General features: G+C 36.4%; 1 protein-coding gene across 8 annotated transcripts in view; it reads left to right on the top strand.

Moving 5' to 3' along the window:
* Positions 1-6,609: 6,609 nt before the first annotated feature.
* The window catches only part of AMPH (amphiphysin), a 99,274-nt gene continuing 83,740 nt past the window's right edge, over positions 6,610-22,143 (top strand). For 5 of the 8 annotated variants that reach the window (XM_072412213.1, XM_072412212.1, XM_072412215.1 and 2 more), the window contains exon 1: positions 6,610-6,755. In XM_072412213.1, the coding sequence (XP_072268314.1) occupies positions 6,687-6,755 (69 nt within the window). In that variant the 5' untranslated portion in view covers positions 6,610-6,686. The remainder of the gene's footprint in view (positions 6,756-22,143) is intronic. The other 3 variants (XM_072412218.1, XM_072412217.1, XM_072412216.1) reach the window with 1 other exon arrangement.

The raw sequence follows: 22,143 nt of genomic DNA, 5'->3' as shown, positions 1-22,143 counted from the left end.
ATTTGTGGTTTAGATTCCACAAGGTACTGGAAACATTTCTTATGGAGTTTGGTTCACATTGACATTATAGCATTATACACAGTTTCTGCAGATTTGTTGGAGGCTCACCCATGATGCACGTCCGCCAATCCATCATATCCTCGAAGTGCTCTATTGGATTCAGATATGGTGACTGTGGAGGCCATATGAGTACCATAAACCTACCATTCACCACGGAATGATTTGTTTTGTGACATGACACATTTATCTGCTAGAAGTAGCCATTAGTATATAGATACAGTTGTCACAAAATGATGGGCATGGCAACAATTCTATGATAGGTTGTGGTATATAAACAATGCTCACTTGGTACTAAGGGGCCCAATGTGTGCCAAGAAAATATTCCCTACACCAGTACACCACCACAAGCCTGTACACTGAGACAAGGTAGAATGGATCCATTCTTTTTTGGTTGACTCCAAATTCTGACCAAACTATTTAAATAGTTGCAGCAGAAATTAGTACTCAACAGAGCAGACAATGTTTTTCCAATTTTCTATTGTCAAATTTTGATAATCTTTTCCAAATAGTAGCCCCAGCTGCCAGTTCTTAACAAGAATGGCATCTATTGTAGCCCATCTGCTTCAATGTTCAATGTGTGGTGTGTTAAGAGTTGCTCTACTGCATTGCTTGGTCATATCAAGTCTTTTTTTTAATCACTGATGCTTTTATATCACCTTGAACCAATTTGGTCATTCTCCTCTGACTTCTGGCATCAACAAGGCTTTTCCGCCCAAAGAACTGTTGCATTCTGGATTTCATTTTTAAACCCAAGATATAATTTTGCATGAAAATCCCAGCAGATACGCAGTTTCTGAAATCATCAGACCAGCTTGCCTGGCACCAACCATTATGTGTCAGAATCCAGACCTGAACCCAGGGCTACTTTTGTGTCTGGCAATAGCTTTTCAGAACCTGAAGTGCTGGATAGCTCCATGCCTAATTTCAAAGTCAACCTTCTCTGATACCCCGTGTTGTGCTGAACTCTGAACTCCCTGTTTCTCCCCTTGACTTCCTATTTAGGCCTTGCCCTGTATTTCTTGCCTGATTATTGCCAGTGTCTTCCCTTTGCTACTTCTGATGCATTGCTTTCTGTCCTACTAGCTTGGGTACCGACCTTTGGCTACAGAATTACTGAGGACTCTTTTTTGCACGCTGCCTCTAAGCTGATCTACTTGGCTACCAACTTTGGCTTTTCTCCTGACTACGCCTGTCTTGCTTCTGCATTGTTACACCTACTTATGTACCAAATTCAATATGTTTATCATTTCAGATTTGCTTATTGCTAAAGCTTTGGGACTCCAGGCTTGTTCCTAAATTGTGACACCATACCACATTCAAAGTCAAATAAATCACCTCTCTGCCCAATTTTGATAAACGCCTAAATGCTTTAAGTTTGTTAAAAGTGATTGGCTGATTAGATATCATCCTTAACAAGCAGTTGAACTGGTGTACTTAATGACTGACCAATAAGTGTAAATACACAATTTTCTAAAGAGACAGTTTACAATTGTAGATTTGACTATCAATGGAAAGAAACATTTACTTTTTTTATGGGGTGAGACAAACGCCTTGTTAAAACCACTACACTTATCAGCTATCATTAAAACAATAACATAATACAATTACATAATGATATACACAATAATCAAATCAGCAAATTGTCTTGCTCAGAAAATGCAACATGTGATATAGCCCCTGAAAGTGCAAAATAAGGAGAATAGTCAAATCTACAATTGTCAATCAATTGTAAACCATCTCTTTAAGACGTTGTATATTTATATATATGGTGTATAGACACTCATTGGTCACTCATTAGCTGACTTGATTATAAGTTATATAGAGCTCTGCGAGATGTGTGGTTGTGTATAGGGACAGTGGGAATTAGACTGTAGAGTGTTAGAGTGTAGTACTCCATTCTAACACACACAAATCTTAATGTGATCTACTTCTGGGACTCTCAACCAGCTGTTTAGCATTTCCTGCACATTTATGTAAGCCACAGATCCCACAAGTGGATGACTTTGGGTCTTACATAGGGAGGATCAGGACCATAACACTCATAGAACCATGAACTCACTGCCTGTTTATCCCTAGTGATGGAGTTTGCTATAAAAATGTCAGTTTACGTTTATCATAGACAGTCTTTACATTATACATCCAAGAAATGGGACTTTTAAGGCATTTTCTAAAATAAAACTTTTATTTTTACATTTAACAAGATAAAACATAAAAACAGACCTATCTAGTAATGTATCAAATACATAGAATGCATCATCAGGACATATTCTACTATACATTTAGCATTCTCACATAGTCTCATAACAGTACAACAGATTCGACGAATTGCGCAGCTATATTGCTTCTTCAGGAAACAATGTTTTGAGACCTATGATATAACAAATGGATCACAGTTTATATTTTTGTGAGTGTATTCTGTGAGTTCACAGAAGGGGGGCAGGCAGCAGGGCCAGACACAGCTCCCAGGGTAGAATGAAGGTTGAAAGCAGGTGCACCTAATAAATATTTTGCATTATATCTGGTCCAGTTGAAACTGTGTTTGACTTTCTAGTAAAAAGGAAATCATGTATATAAACTCTCATGCACTACAATAGTGACAATGATACTAGCAAAGCTACGTATATAAAAACTCATCAAGCCCAAATAATTTCATATGATTAACCCCCAATATCTAATATACAATATCCAACTGGCACACCCACACTTCTGCAGTGGCCATGCCAAAAACTCTAAAAACACTGTATGTCTAAACCTATGTCTACCACAAATATAGCACATCATACAAATATATCGAAAACTTATTTACATTTTATACAATTAACTTCAAACTAAAAAAAAATGCTGTCTATTTCAAATCTTTTTGGTCACAACCCCCTTGTTATTATTCTAAAAAGGGTTTAAAGCTGATGATTTAATTAAGTCCTGGATAATCCGTGGCCTTCATTTGAAAGTACCATTTTGTTTCTTATTTTAAAAGTTCGTTGTCAAAATGACCACCCCTCTCATTAGGGTATACTTGGTTGAGGGTGATGAATTTGGGTTCATTAGCATTATAGTTGTGGCATGAACCCATATGGAAACTCAGTGGTGTAATAATTTTACCGCTGGTGACATTATATACATGTTCGTATATTGTTTTTCTAGAATTTCTCTTAGTCTTTCCAATGTAGAACTTGCCACTGCTGCAGAAAGCTAAATAAATACCACCCATCGATTCGCAATTCAAACAGAGACAGGGAGTGTATTTGATGGGTATCTTAAAGGGATCTTTTTCCAGGTATATCTATTTGCATTGATTGCAGTTTGTACATGGGAATGTACTCACATCTTTCCTATCTAATACCTTACAGTCTTTGATTTTGAAATGACTTTCAAGGATGGCAATTTCCTACAGGTAATCTGCAGGTAATCAGGGATGTGTTTGCTGATATCAGGATCCGCTTTTAAGAGAGGCCAAAACTTTTCAACGATAGCCCTAAGGCTAGTGTGATTTTTAGAGTACCTAGTGATTGTATTGACTCTCTTTTCTGTTTTATTATCTCAATTTCTAAATAAGGCTTGTATACGGGATAAAAATTTGGCTTTTTGGTAAGCTTTCTTAAGTATTTTTGACTATACCTTTGTTATACATTTGTTATATCATAGGTCTCAAAACATTGTTTCCTGAAGAAGCGGATATAGCCACGAAACGTGTTAAAACTGTTGTACTGTTATGAGACTATGTGAGAATGCTATATGTATATAAGACTATGTACTAGTGATGCAATCGATGTATTTGAAACACTACTAGATAGGTCTGTTTTTATGTTTTATCTTTTTAAATGTGTAATTAAAAGTTTTCTTTTGTTTTAGAAAATGCCTTAAAAGTCCTGTTTCTTGGATGTATGTGTAAACATTTTATTTCAAAAGTTTGGATGTCATCCGAGCTGCCATGGAATATATATTGTACGTGTAAAGTTTATAGATTTATTCATTATGAGTGGTCTGAATTAGTGTTCATCCCCAGAATTGTTAGGAACCTGTGCAACCCAACAAAAGTTGTATTCCAGTCCAGTTTTATCAAACATAAATCTAAAAATTTGAGTATAGATTTACACTAGGTAGTTTAGTGTAAAAAGTACATTACCAAGTGAAGACGTTTGACCTAGATGAAGAAAGAATTTTAAGTACAGATGTGACTAATAAATAGGCAATGGCTTCATGTCTGCCTGACTGTGATGGATGCTCACTGTTCTAATAATTTCTTCTATATCAATAATGTATTTTTCTTATATGGAATGTATCTTATATGGAATGTATGGGCAATGCACCTTTTTAATAAAAAAAAATGCATATGCAATGAAAGTAAAGGGAGGCTTTTATTTAGAATATGATGGTATGTTGAAAATATATTTTGTGTCTCAGTTGTTATCAATGTTCTAGCTATGGCACACACAAATATAACATATTCTGCTGCAGGAAAAGCACCTGGGCTTTTGTCACTATGCAAGCCTGTAAAGCCTCAATAAAAGCCTTCCAGCATTTTTATTTCATATGCATTCTTCTGTTTTTGTCTTTATGGATCCGAATTTACAGCAGACAAGGCTGATGTGAGCTGCATTGATGTGATTGTGGCCAGTCCCCTGATGGCATTGTGTGCTTTATTGAATGTTTGTTAATAAATGGTAAACTTCACAATTGTACAACAATTTTACACAATATTTCCCAATATTACCATATCAACGTTTATATATATATATATATAATGAATATATATATATTCTAAACATATATATATATATATATATATATATTCTGTATATATATCTAAACATATATAATATATATTATGTATATATATCTAAACATATATATATATTCTGTATATATATCTAAACATATATATATATGTTGTTCTACCTGTTACAAGATTTGTAATTCTATACAGCCAGTCTTGTGATGTATGCAATTCTGTCATATTGCACATTCAAGCAGATAACACCTTTATGTCCTGGTTTAGTAAAGAGACTTCCTCTTTCATTAGCACAGCTTTCTACTTCACCTTTTCTGGAGATATTTAAAATATGTCACGGGTGCAGGGTGATGCTATGCATTTGAGGCTCCCACTTCATATTAGCTCAGAGCCCTATTTTGTCTAAAACCATCTCTACCAATTAACATTCAGTTTATTTATTAGACAATAAGTCAGCATTTTCACCTCCATTCAAGTAGCATGGAGCAGAAAACAGAGATGCTAAAGCAGACAGTTGTGGCTACTCCCATTCATTCTCTATGAGTGGCCACAGGCAAGGTTCTGGGGCGTAAGGAAGCACTAACCCCACTGCAACCTTCCCATCTATCAGAACTTTCTTTGCCCCTGAAGGCCCCTGTACATAAAAAAAAAAGAATATATATTTTTCCAAAAAATGGCACCTATACTTTCATAATTTTCCTTTCTATTTTCAGAAGGTTCATTCCAAACATGCTTAAACTGACTTGTGGTCGATTCTTTACCTCCCCTCAAAGTCTGTTGCAAGCATTCACTAGTCTTAGAAAATGTCACATTTTACACTTGTTTCTGGTATTCTGCTTACACCCTGACATTTGTAAGTGTAAATTTATACCTTGATGTATACTTTGGTATACAATGGAATGACAAATGCAAAAATATAAAGAGATCTACAGAATTTGTGGAACAATCATACATTATGGTACTTGTAGTTCCACAGAGTATTATAATCCTCCTCTCTGTAACCCCTTCTAGATCTTGGCACATAAGTCATAAATCATTAGAATGTGAAGGTGATGTCTAGTGCTGGTTCACCAGGATCTGAGCTCTGCTGGGGATTTTAATACACATGAGCCACCAATATATAATTTGCACACTAGATTACATTACTAGATTACAATGATTCCAAGATAGTATCAAAACCTCTTGTCCAGAGTACATATCACATTTGTAAATAAATAGTCATTTACATCCAGAGTGTTTACTACACACAAACCATAATAAATGGTATCAGGTAAAACTATCTAGCAATAATGAAAGCCCATGCATTAAGAAGCAATTTCAGCCCATCCCGGTGGTGCACATTGCCAAGTGGTGGATCTATACCAGTAATTTCATTAGCACATTTCATTAGGAATCTAGAGGCAGCCTACTAGATAGGACTCTTCTTGCTGAATACTAATTGGGGAGGAACAGACTACATTGGGATTCCTCAATCAGCCAGTTCAGCACCATGGACAGCAGCAGATCCCCATCCAATGCACACTAACATGGCTCATCTGGATAACCCTTTACAGGTACCACAGTACAATACCATATAAACACACATATACATTCACAGGTTGTTTATTTTTATTAGATCCAATTTATCAGATGTTTCTTCTGAATGCAGCAATAGTCATAAAGCCCCAGCATTTTACTTTAGGAAGCAATACAATGTATGTTTGTTCTTCAGTTAATTGTCCATTCTCTGTCTTCCTCCTAATTGTCTTGTTTCTCTCATTATACTATCCCCCATCAGTGTCTTTTCCTCTCCTGGTGCTGGAACTCCTCCTCTTCCCCTCCCCTCCCTTCTCATTCTCTCTCAGCCTCCAGGCTCCATCTGATCCCTCTCACTTGCCTCCCTGGACCAGCAGCCATGGCTGATATGAAAACAGGCGTCTTTGCAAAGAATGTCCAAAAAAGGTTGAGCAGGGCTCAGGAAAAGGTAAGAGATACCTAACACCTCCATGCTTGTTCATCTGTATGAGTGATGGGGGATGCAGAGGATGTGCACTACCCTACAGAAATGCAGAGAAGGATGATACTAGTGTGCATTGCATTGAAAGGCCCTCTGATTAAATGACAATTACTAGTGCTTATGTATCATTGCATTTACATGTTGTACTGGGGATTTGTGAACATGTGTGTGACCTCTTGCATGCATTGATCATGGTACAGTTGACAGCTTGCAATCTTCCTGGTGTCAATGGATTCATGATGAAGGTGTGTGTGTGGATCTGTTCAGCAGCCTAAGGGTTACATACAATGCAGAGAAAGCTATTGCAAGGCTGCACAAATAGAAACTACTAGGAATGGTGGGAGGGAGTGCATGGTGGAGGAACAGCAGCACAAGGTCGAGATGCTGCAAGGCTGCATAGCTGTACATCCAGTGCATTGACATGGGCTATGTACTGACCATAACACCCGCCAACCACATCTAAATGTTTAATATCAAATCTTCAGCACATCATTATTTTTTTTTACTATAATTAAAAATGTAAGTCATTAATTATTAAATAAAAATATTTAAATATGAGTTTATTTAAATATTTTTGTTACTTTATTACCTTTTTCAGTTATATCTCACTTCAAAAAATAATAAAAATGACTACTGAAAACTTTTAAGTGATATTATATTACCTTTTAATATATGGCATTGTATGTCAAGGTCATGTGTAGTTTAAACAAGTATATTTTATTTCAGTTATTATGTGCATAAAAGGTTAGGTATTTTATATTATAATTTTTATGCATTTATTTTATTATTTTTATTTATTTTTAAATTTTGTTATGTATCTCTATATATTTTAACTCTAAATATAAATATTTATTTACTAAATCATTTGTGTTTATGCTACTTGAAACCTGTGCTGAACTTTTTATAACATTTTGGTAAGGTGTTTTTGCTGGGATTAGATAAATTCTGCTGTAAACTACAATCTCAGGTTCTCCTGTCTAGATCTGGTATAATATAGAGAAGTTTGATGTGATACTGTATATATTTGTCAACTGTTTTATGAAGGTGTCATCTGTATAAATCTGCACCCGCACGTGAAATAATACTGGTATCTAGCATTGCTCTGAAGATCTACTGTAAGTAAATATAATCCTTTATTATAGTGGCATCACTGTAGTGAAATCCCCCTTTTTGTCCTCTGAAGAGTTGACTAGAAAGAAATTTAGGCCAAATGGCAGCACAATGGGCTGAGTACTGCTGTAGAAAGATTACATCTGTCATTGTGATTTGTTGAGGAGAATAAACAATCTGCTGTCACTTGTCTCCACCCCCACACATGCACATTTCAATGCAGTAAGAGGATTGCATTCTAGTTAACCTTTTCAGTGATCACACTTTACTACTGTCTGACCTTTTCACAAGTCATATTAATCATTCACAAACATTCTGCATGCTGTGGTTGTTCAGGTGTCCCATTAGATCAGTGTATCTCAACCAGGGTTCTTTGAGCTGTGTATATAGTAATTTTATAGCGGGGGTTCCCTGAAGAGTGTTCTTTAATGTTAAAAAAGTTGAGAAACACTGGGCCTGATTTATTAAAACTCTCCAAAGGCTGGAGAGGATTCACTTCATCAGTAAAGCTGGGTGACCCAGCAAACCTGGAATGGATCTGGTCCAGGATTCAAAACATTTGCTAACAAATAGCGAATGACTTTTAAGAAATCCATTCCAGGTTTGCTGAACCACCCAGCTTCACTGATGAAAGTGCATCCTCTCCAGCCTTGGAGAGCTTTATTAAATAGCCCACGTAGCCCACTGTACCAGATTGTGCTGCCTTCAACCTTCTGATCTTAACCCCTAGCTTGGTGCCTTTTGGTGGTTCATTCTCTAACCCTCTTCACAAGTGCCACTAAACCCTACCTACCTAACACCTAAGCTTACACTTCCTGCCTAGTGCCCAACCCTAACTCTTCTTGCATGATGCCTAGCTCACCATTCTTGGCTCCTTTCTGTAACCCTTTCCTTCTTGCCACCTTACCCTAACCTACCTTACTAATGCCTAAGCCTAACCCTCCTGCCTAGTGCCCGACTCTAACTCATTTCTTTATGCCTAGCCCAACATTCCTGGCTTCTTTCTCCAACACCCTAATTTTTGCCCCCATACGCCAACCTACCTGCTTAATGTCTAAGCTTAACAGTTCTGCCTAATGCCTAATCCACCTAGTTTGATGCCTAGTCCACCATTCTTGGTACCTTTCTCAAGCTCCCTCCTACTTGATGGTTAAACTTAACCCTCCTGCCTAGTCCCTAATTCTAACCCTCCCTCCTTAATGCCTAACCCACAATTATTGTATAATTTCTCTCGTTCCTATATACCACCTAACTTACCTGCCTAAGCTTAACCTTCCTGCTTAGTCCCTAAACCTAACCCTTCCTCCTTAATGCCACCATTATTGGTTAATTTCTCTAACTGCTTCCTACTTACCACCTAACCTACCTACCTAATGCCTAAGCTTAACCCTCCTGCTTAGTCCCTAAACCTAACCCTCCCTCCTTAATGCCACCATTATTGGTTAATTTCTCAAACTTCTTCCTACTTACCACCTAACCTACCTACCTAATGCCTAAGATAAACCTTCATGCTTAGTCCCTAATCTTAACCCTCCCTTCTTAATGCCACCATTATTGGTTAATTTCTCCAACTCATTCCTACTTACCACCTAACCCTAAACTACCTGCTTAATGCCTATGCTTAACCCTCCTGCCTAGTCCCTAACTATAACCGGCATTACTTGATGCCTGGCCCACCATTCTTGTTTCCTTTCTCTAAGTCCTTGGCTCCTACCTACATATACTCTCAGTGCATAACTTTAACTGTCCTGCCTGGTGCCTAACATTTAACACAAATCTGAGCAAACCCTCCAGGTTCTTTGCCATCTAGGTGACATTGATATATATACACTCCTGCCAGGCATGGCATCTAGGCTTTTTACACACAATGAGATTTACTCCTCAGGCTTTGATTTTGCATTAGACAAAGACTATGTCAAACTGAAGTGTTAACTGGATGCCTCAGGCATATCTAGCAGAGCTTATTGTATTTCCAAAAAATCAATTTAAGTATCAAACACTTTACAATCGTATGTGGTGCGAAATGCTTTTATGTTATGTATTTATAATTTGATTCCAAAACTTGTTCTAAAATTATTTTTTTTTTTTTTTTTATTTTTTTTACTACCTTGATCTCTAAACAAAACATTTTTTTAGTCACCAATATAAGTGGTTTTACCCAGTAAAATATTGTTAATCCAACAATGAAATACATTAAAATGCATGTTAGCCATAGCAGAATTACAATTAGTTGAATCAGATTACTGCGTTTTATAAATAGCCGTAAACAAATCTGCCCAAGCTGGATTTGTTACAGATTTGGTGAATGTTCTAAATGTGCTGAACCTTGCCTTAAACATCAACTGTAAGCTCATTGTTAAGGTACACAGTGGACAGTATTATTATTGGCTGACATTTGTCAAGGGTAACCACCAGCAAATGGAAATGCTACCTGCTGTGTACCTTTACAACTAGCTCAGTGTAGACATTTACCTTGCCAAACACTTTGAAGTGAGCAGTGTAAACATCAATGAGTCCTATGTAAAGGTGCAAATTGCAATGTTCTTCTGCTGTCTGAATGTCTACATATGTCTCAAATCTTTTTTTCTAATACCAACATATTCAAAGGGCAGATACTGGTAATAGGCAAACCATTCAGTGGACCAATACTATTTAATGTGAAATAGCACATTTTGGATGGGTATAGCATATCGTCATACATTCATCCCATTGTATATGTAGACTGTACACTGCTGGGTTCAGGGCCTTGTGTTCCAACATAGGACAACGGTGGGGGAGGGATGCTAGGGGACAACTCTGCCTGGATTAAGAATATAAGACCGTTTTGGGCTGTGTTCCCTGTCTGCAACTGGATGCCTTGTGTTTAGTTTAGAAGGGTATTAAATATTAAAATATGGAACACATTTATGCAGTAAAGAAGTGCAGGGAACATTGATAATGTGCACAGTTTAGTAACCCATAACATTTAGTCAGATTGAGGTTTATCTCAAACACAATATGGGCATTGGCTATGACTTACTGCCTTACAACAATGTACTTTTTGTTGCTGAACTGAATAAGCTTGATGAAGTGACGCAAAATTACCTAACTAGTAATTATTACACTGCGCCTTAGTAAATTGACCAGCTGCACTCGATGTAATGTTAGCATGCCGTATAATCTTTTCCTTCAGTCCTTAAGGTATATCCGGTTTCTGCCATAGCTTTCCAACATTGTTTTCATATTTACATGAAAGAACAATCTGCTAGGTTGATGCACAATTATCTTTTAGTAGCTGTGAATGTGCTAAAATGATTTCGGTCACATTTTAAATGGTTAGATAATTCTGATACATGGTTTCCATGTAGTGCAAAAAAAATCCATGTTTAGTATCTAGCCGAATACAGTGGTTATCTCTAATGTATACTGTTACAGTGTTCTTTATCATGGCTGCTTAGCGTGGCTGGCTTGACTGTATTCTTTTTTTACCAGTTAAATTACTTATGCATAGTACGTATCCCTAGGATATTATTTGCCATGGGGTATGTAAATTCTCTGATCTTATTTGTTCCATTTGCTTTTGGTATATCAAATGCAGTTTGGTAATTTCATGCTCTTGATGACCTTCTACAACATTCTGCCAGACATTTGGAAATAAGTGGATGCAAATCCCGTTGTGGATTCTTCTGTGTATTAAGATCTCATAACTTAGGACATGTTGGGTGCATATTACCCAGAACGAGAAACCTAAACCCCAATGTACTAAGCCCACGATATGTCATAGGGCTTATATTTTTATTGCTCCCATAATTATGGATTATTTTACAAATCCAACTAAATGAATGAATCTGAAATTTCTGATGGAATAACTTTAAGACTGAGCTCCACTATATAAGTAAATATAAAAATGCAAGAACGGAGTGTGTAAGATTTTGATTTGTTCTTGCTGTCATGTAGTTTCCAGTTGAACAGGGCCCGGGCAAGGGAAGAGCTGCACTTGAAGTCACCTGGAGAGAGCAGAAATATGTCAATCACTGTGCTGCTCCATCTTTGTACATTCAATAGACAGGCTTGTATTATTTTTCCTGGACACGCTCTGCGTTAATATAGGTATGCCGTGGGACGGTAACTGGACACGGGGTTTGTCATGCCTGTGTAGAAAGGCCCCACACCCATCCATGTGGCTTGTACTCCAAATAAAACCCTGTTACCTTTCACTTAATTCTTGTGTCTTTGGGAAATGATATGAAATTAGAGCATTTAACCATCCATGCCTTCTCTAAAAAAAAAAGAAAAATAAATACAAAGTTTGCCTTCAAATATGTGGTAGAAGGCAACATTAAAATCCATGTTAAGCCAATTTTAATTCCAGATTCTAACTCTACAACATGGGAAATATTGAGAGTGTTAATTCTTATAAAAAAAACTGTAAGTGCAGCAAAATATGATGATTTCACTGTGAGAAAACCATTGTAAAGCCTGGAAATGAAGTAAGTGAACAGGAATGTAGATGTGCCTGTTGAATTCAATTAGGAATGGTTTGATGAACTTCTGGGCCATCCTTGTTGATCTGTGAAACTGTTTCAAAGAGAAATATGAATAACACACAGGCTAAAGGTTCACTAGCAGCCCTATAAACAAGTAATGTGGGTGAAATCTTGTTAGTGGAATAATTTAATGTAGAAAGTAAAATATGTGACAACATAATAATGAAAACTAGATTATTGGCAACATAAATCAAAAAAAGTCCAAATTTTGTGTGAATGTGTTTTAGTGATGTGTTCTCACTTTTTGGTCTTTCTCGTTAATAAATGTCTAATCAGGGTTACTTTAAAGAAAGGATAAAAGAAGCATATAATCCTAGAAACCAGGACCGGTGCCCATTTAAAGATGGTCAATTGTAAAGCTATGACTCCATCATCTAGTGCCTTGGAATGCCAACAGACACTTGTTGTATTGATGAGGTATGAGCTTTTATTTTTAGGGATCAGATATATATATATATATATATATATATATATATATATATATAATATAAATATAATTGGTTAAATAACAAAATGAAAATATACACAATGTGTCTGATATTAAAGCTCCCAATACTGGAAAACATAGCCTAGACCAATGGTCGCCAACCTTTTTGGTTCCGCGGACTACTAAAATCACCGGCACCCGACCGCGCATGCACAGGAAGCTGGGTGTCACTCAAAGGGGGAGAAACCTCTCCTAGAAAGATGTCATTATGACATTACCCTGCCCACTCCCCCATCGCAGATCTCAGCCTGCAATTGGTGAATGGGCGGGTTGTGTGCAGAGACACAGCCTGCTCACCTCCCTGAGCCTGGGAACTGCTTGGGGGACCTGGTCCGCGGCTCTGGCCGGTGCGTCTCCCAGCGGGGTCCTTCTCCTGATCCTGCTTGAGGGAGCACTGACTAGAGCCGCGAACCCCCAACATTTTCTCGCGGACCACTGGTTGGCAACCGCTGGACTAGACCACCATGGGTGATCTTGCAAACCTGAAATGGATTGCTAAATATAGATTGCTAATAGTTGACAAACTGGATCTCTTCAAGGTTTGCTGGATCACCCAGGTTTACCCATGAGTATATTATATATATATGTATATATATATATATATATATATATATATATATATAGTAGTCCACCGTCTCCAGTTTTGGAGATCTTTAATAAATCAGGCCCGTTATGCATATACCCAATCCAACCATGTTATAAGCCAATATGAAATATATAACTATATAATATGGAAGTATTTAACAAATTTAAAATACAAAAATATTTCCTCAAAACAATATATAATGTTAAATAGCTTTCTACAAAGTAAGCATGCTTTACATATGAAATACCAAAAATATATCTGTTGCTTCAGCCAGAGGAATACTTTCTAACCTTATATATCATCATATTTTAGACTTTTCAGATTTTAGTTGCTAACTGTTTGTTCTTGCCTGGTTAATGTTTTGTTGGGTATTGTAGGTAGGATTAGGATGACAGCCCAGAGCCTACATCCTATAAACAAGAGAACAATGGCAGCTCCCACATTTCTGTCCTCACAGGTTCTCTTTAGGTTGTTTTTCATATCTGCAGCGCATTGTTTTTAAATGAAACAGCCTGAGCCCTGCTCTCCAGTGAACCTGAAATTACATCTGTCTCACATACAGACATATGCTTTATTTTCCAATTAGAGGGAAGCATAGTTATGCTTTGCCACAGATATATCTTTGTCGTGCTTCTCTGAATAGAACAGTGAACATACCAAGTGAAATAAAAGCAAGGCATTGTGCTCGCTTGATTGATAGTTTTAAAGTCTGTTTATCTTTGGATAAAAAGACTGCACTATTCAGTGTTAGGAAGTATTGTATCTAATCATAGGTATGTGTCAAGTTGTGTATAGTTAGGATCATACCAGGCATAGAAATACCAATAAATGCCATTAGAGCCAGATTTAAAGTAATAATGTACATAAAAAAAATCTATATTATTTGCTTATCTCAAATCATTACCATGAAGAAATGAGGAATGCAATGTTTCAAAAAGCATAGGAATAAGAGTATAAATGGTACTTATCTTGCAAATAAGTAGAATATGGTTAATATGAATACCTGGTAATAAATGTCATTGACAGGTATAGTAGGCTTGCGGATGATGACAGCTGTCATTAACCAATAGCTGGCCTGGCTTTCATGGACAGGTATAGTGGGACTTATTAAAAATATATGGTATGAATTCAGGCTTGGAATCTCCAAATCTGGTCAAATTTCTTCATTGATTTGACTGGTTTCTGGTTTGATTATTTTATATCCCAAACACCTCTACTATACATGCAGGAGATCAGCTGCCTGCGAGAACACTGCTCTGAAACCTCCTGGGGTATTTAAAAAACACATTTTAGGTGTACCAGCAGAAAGGCTAACCTAATGCTATGTTAGGAATAGGAAATTGGAGGTTGCAACAATCAAGATACTTGAGTTTTGTTTTATTAGGAAGGCAGAGCTGGAAAAGGTGATGAAATAAAATTTGGGGAAGATACACTTCAAAGAGTAGGGCCTTGGCCTTCCTAAGATACTAATATCGAAGATGCACATAATGTAAGGTATGTAACCCCATGGGTTAGTGAGAACCAGTCTGAATTTTTAATGAGTTTTTAGATGAGATTGTAACAACAAATGCAGCTAAAGCCTTGCTATTGTAGGATGGGTACTAAATGGGCATAGGTGGGTGCTAAAGAGCATATCCACAACCAGTTTTAATTGCTGTTACTGCTGTGTAATTACTATAGAGAAGGTTTCTTTTACTGTGCTATTGGCAGTTATAGATGGTTCAGTTGGCAGATGGGCTCTGCATTGAGCCAAAGACAGCCATAGCAGATTCTTTCACAACCCACCTCTGTAGGTACATCTGTTCCTTTATCCTAGTGAAAAACTTGATTACCTCTAATAACCTTTTCAAATATACCTCTTAATTTCTTCTATTGAGCCGTATTTATTCTTAATACTTATGTCAGCCCGGTGTCTTGTAATAAGCTAGAAAGAAATCCTATTGATTATCACCTTAACAGAAAATTATTAGTTGTAAGGAAAGCTATGAATCCTGAATTCTGACCTCCAGAAGGAAAATGTAGTGTTCCTATTATTTGCAGTATATGTTGGCAGATCCTCTACTTTTACAAAAAAATCCCTGTGTGAACCAAATGTCATTGATCTTTTTTCTGCCACATATGGTCTCACAATGACTTGAGAAGAACATCTGTCAGGTTTTCTTCTGCAACATAATAGAGTGCAGCAGATGAATACAGCTCTGATGTGAGATAACACTAGCACTGATGGTGCAACAATATAATTGATGGGACAATTAATAAAAGACAAAAGAATGGCTACTTATAATTTAATGCCAATACTTATAAACTGGACATGTTTTTTTCTGGGTATGATAATGTTGTTCACATAAGGTCAATAAAGCAGAAGATGAACGTCTTGTTGTACACGTTCTCGTTTTGTACTGAAATTGTTTACGCTGATTTTCCTGCACATGTTCAACATCATTACCTGGTTGGAGAACATCCAGTATCACTTTCCTTTCCTCCCCAGCCTTATTGCCTCCGACCTGCCCCTTTCCTTGATTGGATTTTAGTTCTGGCTCAGCATGAAATGTGGGCATTATGAAGGATGATCTGAATGCTTGATTGATTGATCTGGTGATAAACCCATCAAGACTTTTTATTATTTGCACTCCTTCCACTGCTTGCCTTAGGACTGCAGGCTCTTGATAGGAGTACCGAATCAGTGTGCTGTGATGTTTTTCAAAAGCTATAGTAGGCATTCTGGTAACCTTTTCTATCAGCCATGCCTGCATAGCATAGAGTAGCACAGAAACCCAGTTATCACATCAATGGATCTGAAATAAAGTACCCAATATACAGCAAGTTTTTTTTAACAACACAGGTCTGTTTATAAATGTCCTTAGCACAATGATGCACTAACTAGGTCACTAGCACTTTGAGCAAATTTTATCCCAATTTAATTTAGCATTTTAGGGTTAGGTAATAACAGTACACATTCAGCATACTACATAATCATTTGATATAAAATTGCTAGTTATTATTTAGTGCCAATAATCCACAGTGCTTTGGGGCAGAAAAAGTGCTTAACCTTTCTTCATATTGAGGTTTCAGGCATACAAATATAACTTTTTTTGATAGTGTGTTTGCAATTTGTATAGAACTAAAAGAAAAAAAAATGTATTACTTAGTGTAATCTTTTAGACTGCCATAAACCTTTAGATTGTCATCAAAAAAGACCTCCATAACACTGGTTTGATTGTTGAGTGAGCGTTTTGCGCATGTACAGGCATCTTAAAATAAATTGGCGTCAGTTTGTCAGCTTTTGAGTGTAATGATTAGAAGACCTGAACCAGATTAATAATAATTAATTAATAAGATTATAGGGCAAATTGTGTTGTTATCATCATGTATTTGTACATATTTTAACCATCTGTATCAACCTATGATGGTCAGTAGTGATAGGAAAATTAGTTTGTATTCTCATGCTAAATATATTCATATTCATAAACACAGATTTGTTCAGTCTGAGGAACATAATTGCCTCGATTCAAAAATCATTTGATTCTCTTTCTACTGGATCCATTTACCTGCAGGGGAAACAAAAGTGATGAATCAGCTATTAATATGATGTATACATATAGGTCAACTCCTGTAGTCTACAATACACACAGCGAATATGTGTAGCTTAGCTCTAAAATAGAACAGTCTGCAGTATTTCCATTCATTTTTGGATATTATAAATACCTGCACTCAGCTTGTATAATGATGGGAGCAAAAACTTCTCACAGCAAAGGGTTTATAAGCTTATTTAGAAGAGAATATTGCACAGTAAAAGGGCAGAGTTGGTAAAGCAAAAGAATACAGCCGATGAGGACCTCATTGCATAATATTGATGATCCAACTTGGTGGCCAAATTGAAGGTTCATTTAAAGCTGACCTCCAAAGTTTTATTTCATTTTCCCCATTTGAAGCATTTTAAATTCCCTTAAGCATTTTTTGGTAAATATACTTATCTGTTCTTTTACAAAAATGGCTTTTAAAGCCCCTTGTGACATCATCACTATGATTTCCATCATACCATCATTTCCTATGATACAAAGAAAATGATGTGGGATGGGTGGGATTGCGGGTGGGTTGGTATTCCTTATAATTCCACTGCTATTGTTAACCATGAACGTCTGGGATTGTGGGCTGCGCTTAAGTGAACTACAGCAGAAGACATTCACTAGGCCACTAAGTGTCTGGTTCCTAGAACAGGATATGGTTCCTTTATACCATAGGCAATTTGGAGATAAATAATCAAGTCACTATTTCTCTAAAATTCTAGACAAGTGCATTGTGGGACCTCCCATACATAAACATTTTAGTAATTAACTTAAGAATTTTCACATTATTAATCATACAGATATTACAAGGAATCATAGGAAAGGCTAATTCTTATTGTTATCTTGAAACAATTTGTCAGTTTTTTTGTCCCAGAGAGTCCTGCCTCACTTCAGAACAAAAAGACTGACTTATCGCCATTCACCCATCCCCCACCGCCTATCAAGAATAAGATATTACAAGGACCCAGAGAACAATGTCTTCTAAGAAAACATTTCCAGTGCAATTCTAGCAAGCAAATCTTTACTATATTAAGAACCATAAACATAGCATAACACCTAATAGGGCAATATAATGATTAGATGATTAGAAATATAAATTGTAGTATTTTTTTAAGTGTTGTTTCCTGAAAAGTATTGACTGTAAAATCATATATTTCCTTGTAATGCAAAATGACAGATTACTTCCCATTATAAATCTTTTTTTATTATCACAGAGAAACATTTTCAATGACATTTTAAAACTAGTTATCTATAGAAATGTTGCATATAATAAAATCACAAAGTTTTCAAGCAGCTTCATATAGGATCTAGGCAATTTTAATGAAGGTATTGTTCCGATTGTTGGGGTTAGTCAGGACATATTAACATCATTATCCACCTGAACCTGAGTGAATCATCAAACAATGTAATTTTCACACAGGGTGTATGAGTATACATCAAATTATGCACTCAGCAGTCAGTAACAATTAAATAAAAGGCATGCCATGGTAGGAGAAAAAAAACTGCTTTGCTGAGTAGGAAGCCAATCTAGGCAGTGTCTACATGGTATAGGAAATCATTTATAAAACTAACTGCTTTGTGTCTTTGGATAATATTCTACAATGGAAGATCAAGAAAAAAACTATGCAGTTTAGTTGAATACAAAAAGCAACACTAGAAAGCAAATGCAAAATTTAACTATGTTACTTTATCAAGTTTTCATTTTAAATAGATTATTAAAAGAAAATATTACATGCCATCTTTCAATGAACTGGCATACTTAAGAGTGTTGTTTACAGTGAGGTCAGCTGTTTTGGTGAGGTGAGTGTCCATTTGCAGAATAGTATGTGTGGTGCAGGTAAATCAAACTTGCATCCTTATCTTCATCTGTATCTGTTCGCCTGCCTGTCCCATTAAACCATAGGCTTTGCCTTTTTTATTTCCATCACTTACATATTTACAATTTGGCAACATGGTAACTAAGTAGCTAGTAACTTGTCCATTTTTGATTGTCCTCCAGAACAATATCAGTGTTTAAATGTTTTCTCCATGTTTGTGTAGGTTTCCTACAACATAAGAATGCAAAAGTCTTATGGTAAAGTAAATTGGCTCCCCCACAAATTGGTCCTAGACATCTTAATGAGATATAACTATGATAGGGACAATAGATTGTGAGTCCCTCTGAGCGAGACTATGGACTGTAAAGCACTATATAAAAATAAATTATATAATTTTGTATCAGATCCTCTAGATCCAGATTGTGTCTCCTGCTGACAAATGCAGCCATCACACTGCTCTGACAACACATATATCACTGCACCAGAAGCACTGGTTGTGTCAATTTATTAAATGGATTGTATGCTTATAATACCAGTGAACCCAATTGTTGTGCATTGTATCTTGTCAAAAAAAAGGATATATGTAACCAAAAAAAAATCAATGACAAATCGTTATAGTTTGCAAAAATGGTTGTCTGGTTTGCAGTTATACAGTTTATGATTTTCAAAAATGTAAATGCTAAAGATGCAGATTTGTAAAAAAATGTTAATTTTATGATTTTTCAAAATATATATACTATGCATGACATATTAACCTTATAATTGTGTATTTTATCTTCAGTTTACTGGTTTATATACATGTTTAGTAGAGAACACTTAGCTCCTTTTGACCCAAGGTGCGGAACACGACACCCTGGGTAACCATATTTGCAAGTGCCTGCCGCTGTGGCCACAATGCAAATCTTCAAACTACAATTACAACTATTGCATCCATGAAATGCCACAGCTGCAGCCCCATGCAAAAAAAGATTCCAACCAACTTAAATTACAGTGATCTTTTTGCTTTTTTTTACCCTTGGCCAGGAATGTATGAGAACCTATTCCCACTGACCACCACATTAATATACTGTGAATTGTGAATTTTGAATTTATTCTTTGTGTTCTTTAAAGGATTATAAAAAGTTGACTTTTATGTATTCTTTTATGTAACTCTAATCACAAAAAGGCAAAAAAAGCTTAGCAAGTTAATATAGCTTAAAGCTATTATTTAAAGCAGAACTAAACTGAAAAAAAAACAAAACACATTTACCTTTAATCCTGCAGATCCCTTGATAGCGCTGGACCTTCCCTTGATTTGGTCCCATGTCGCCTCCTCCATCTTCTGTCTTCTCTTCCAGTCTGCTTTCTTTGTCACCTGATCTCGCACTGCCAAGTTGCGAGGTCAGGTGACGTAGACCACAGCAAAGGGGAAAAAAAGAGAGCCAATCACACTAAGCATGCGCGAGATCGGCACCTGTTTCCCCTTAGTTCCAGAGCCTTTGAGGATGTGTGATGTAGGTATCCTGGGAGTCTCTGCACTCACATTCACTTAAAGGGGCTTTGTTGCACCTAAAAAAGGAGTGTTGCACTTAAAAAATAAACAAAAATTTTACCTTACATATAAATTGTTTACCCTTTTATGTAGAGTAAAATTGTTGAGTTTAGGTACGCTTTAATGGTGCTGTATCTGTGATCTCATGCTTATGTATGTGTTTATTTGAGAAATTTTATGCAAACTGGTAAAAAAATAAGAATAAGTATATACACACAACTCTAAAACCAGTATAGTTTCCCTATAATGTTGCGCTATTTCTCTGGTTAATCCAGTTGAGGTATTAACATAATCATTTTAGTTCTTACCATCTTTTACAGCAGCACCAGAGCTAAAAGATCCTTATTTTATCTGTGAAGAGGAAATCATATATATTTGCATAATTCTGTCACTTAACAGAGAGCAGAGCTGAGAAACAGCATAATTTAATGTCAGAACTGATAAAAGAACTGTTTTGGTCATTAGCGCGTTATACATCCCACCACCTAAGCATAATAGCTTAATTAAAACAGAAAACATGGAAAAACGAAACCAAAAGGTAATTAAACTCATAATATTGTCTTCATTCACTGATAGAATGTTATAAAATTCCTTAGGGTAAAAAAAAAAATACTGCATTACCACCACGCACCTTAATGCTAGCGTATATGTGTATTGCGGTAAGCTGCTGTTCAATAATAATGGCATTACAATACACGAGTCTAAGTGCACCACTTAGTACAGATGTGCATGGTGGTGTACTGACAGCCCATTTAAAATGAATAGTCTGCTCTAACGCAAGATACAAAACACCACTCATTAATTTGTGTGTGTTGACTCACTGCAAATGGGCCAATAATGCTTGTATGTGTAATCCGTAACTGTACTTTATATGTTAAGAAGGAACGTTTGTTTATTACATAGGTAGGGTCAACTTCCTGCTAATTGTGAAAAAGATACTTTTGAACTCAAAATTATATAACCTGCTAATACTGAATATGATATATTGATGTATGTTAATTTAAATCATAGACCTACTTTGGTTGGGCACTTGGTTTTCATGGGGTTTGAAAGCTGATTAATGAAAATTAATGTGAAGAAAAGAAGCCTATAACTAGAATTGTCACTTATAACAACCAATCAGATTTAGGCTTTTGCTATATGGAGATTGCAAAGCAGAAGTAAACTCTTTAGAATAAAAGGTTTTTGGAAGGAGAGACATGAATAGTCTAAATTTCCCAAAAACTTTTCCTTGACCCCTGGTTTTGTTTACAGTGCAAAATGGAGGGGGGATATTGAATGCTACACACAGTATAGTCCCAGCTGTACTCCCTGAACTGCCGAGAATAGACCTAGATGCCAGAGACAAGGAGTTACATCATCAATAGCCATCCAATTCCCAAAGAAGATCAATGTGGTCCCAAAAGTTGGCAACAGAGATGGTGGCTGCAGATGATGCAGCAATTACATGATTGTGGATCCATCAACACTGGAGGGTACAAGGTGGTAGGTGTGTGCTGTGCATACATGCTGATTATGACAAAAGCTCACCCCCACCAATGAGTTTATTTCCACGCTAAGCGACAAAAGCAGAATGTTTGCAAAGAGCATAAACTCCACAGTGCCTCATTCTCTTTTCATTGGTTTTCACCAATCACCTCTAAATTGTTTTAAGTCATGTTTTAATTCATCTTTAGCTCACAATTTAAATTAGCTTTTTGTTTTTATGCAGCCGTTTTGTAAGTATTGCTAC

This window comes from Pyxicephalus adspersus, chromosome 5 (genome assembly GCF_032062135.1).
Source record: "Pyxicephalus adspersus chromosome 5, UCB_Pads_2.0, whole genome shotgun sequence".
NCBI classification, from domain to species: Eukaryota; Metazoa; Chordata; class Amphibia; order Anura; family Pyxicephalidae; genus Pyxicephalus; species Pyxicephalus adspersus.
The sequence above is the reverse complement of the archived record's forward strand: the minus strand, read 5'-3'. Positions and strand labels throughout refer to the sequence as shown.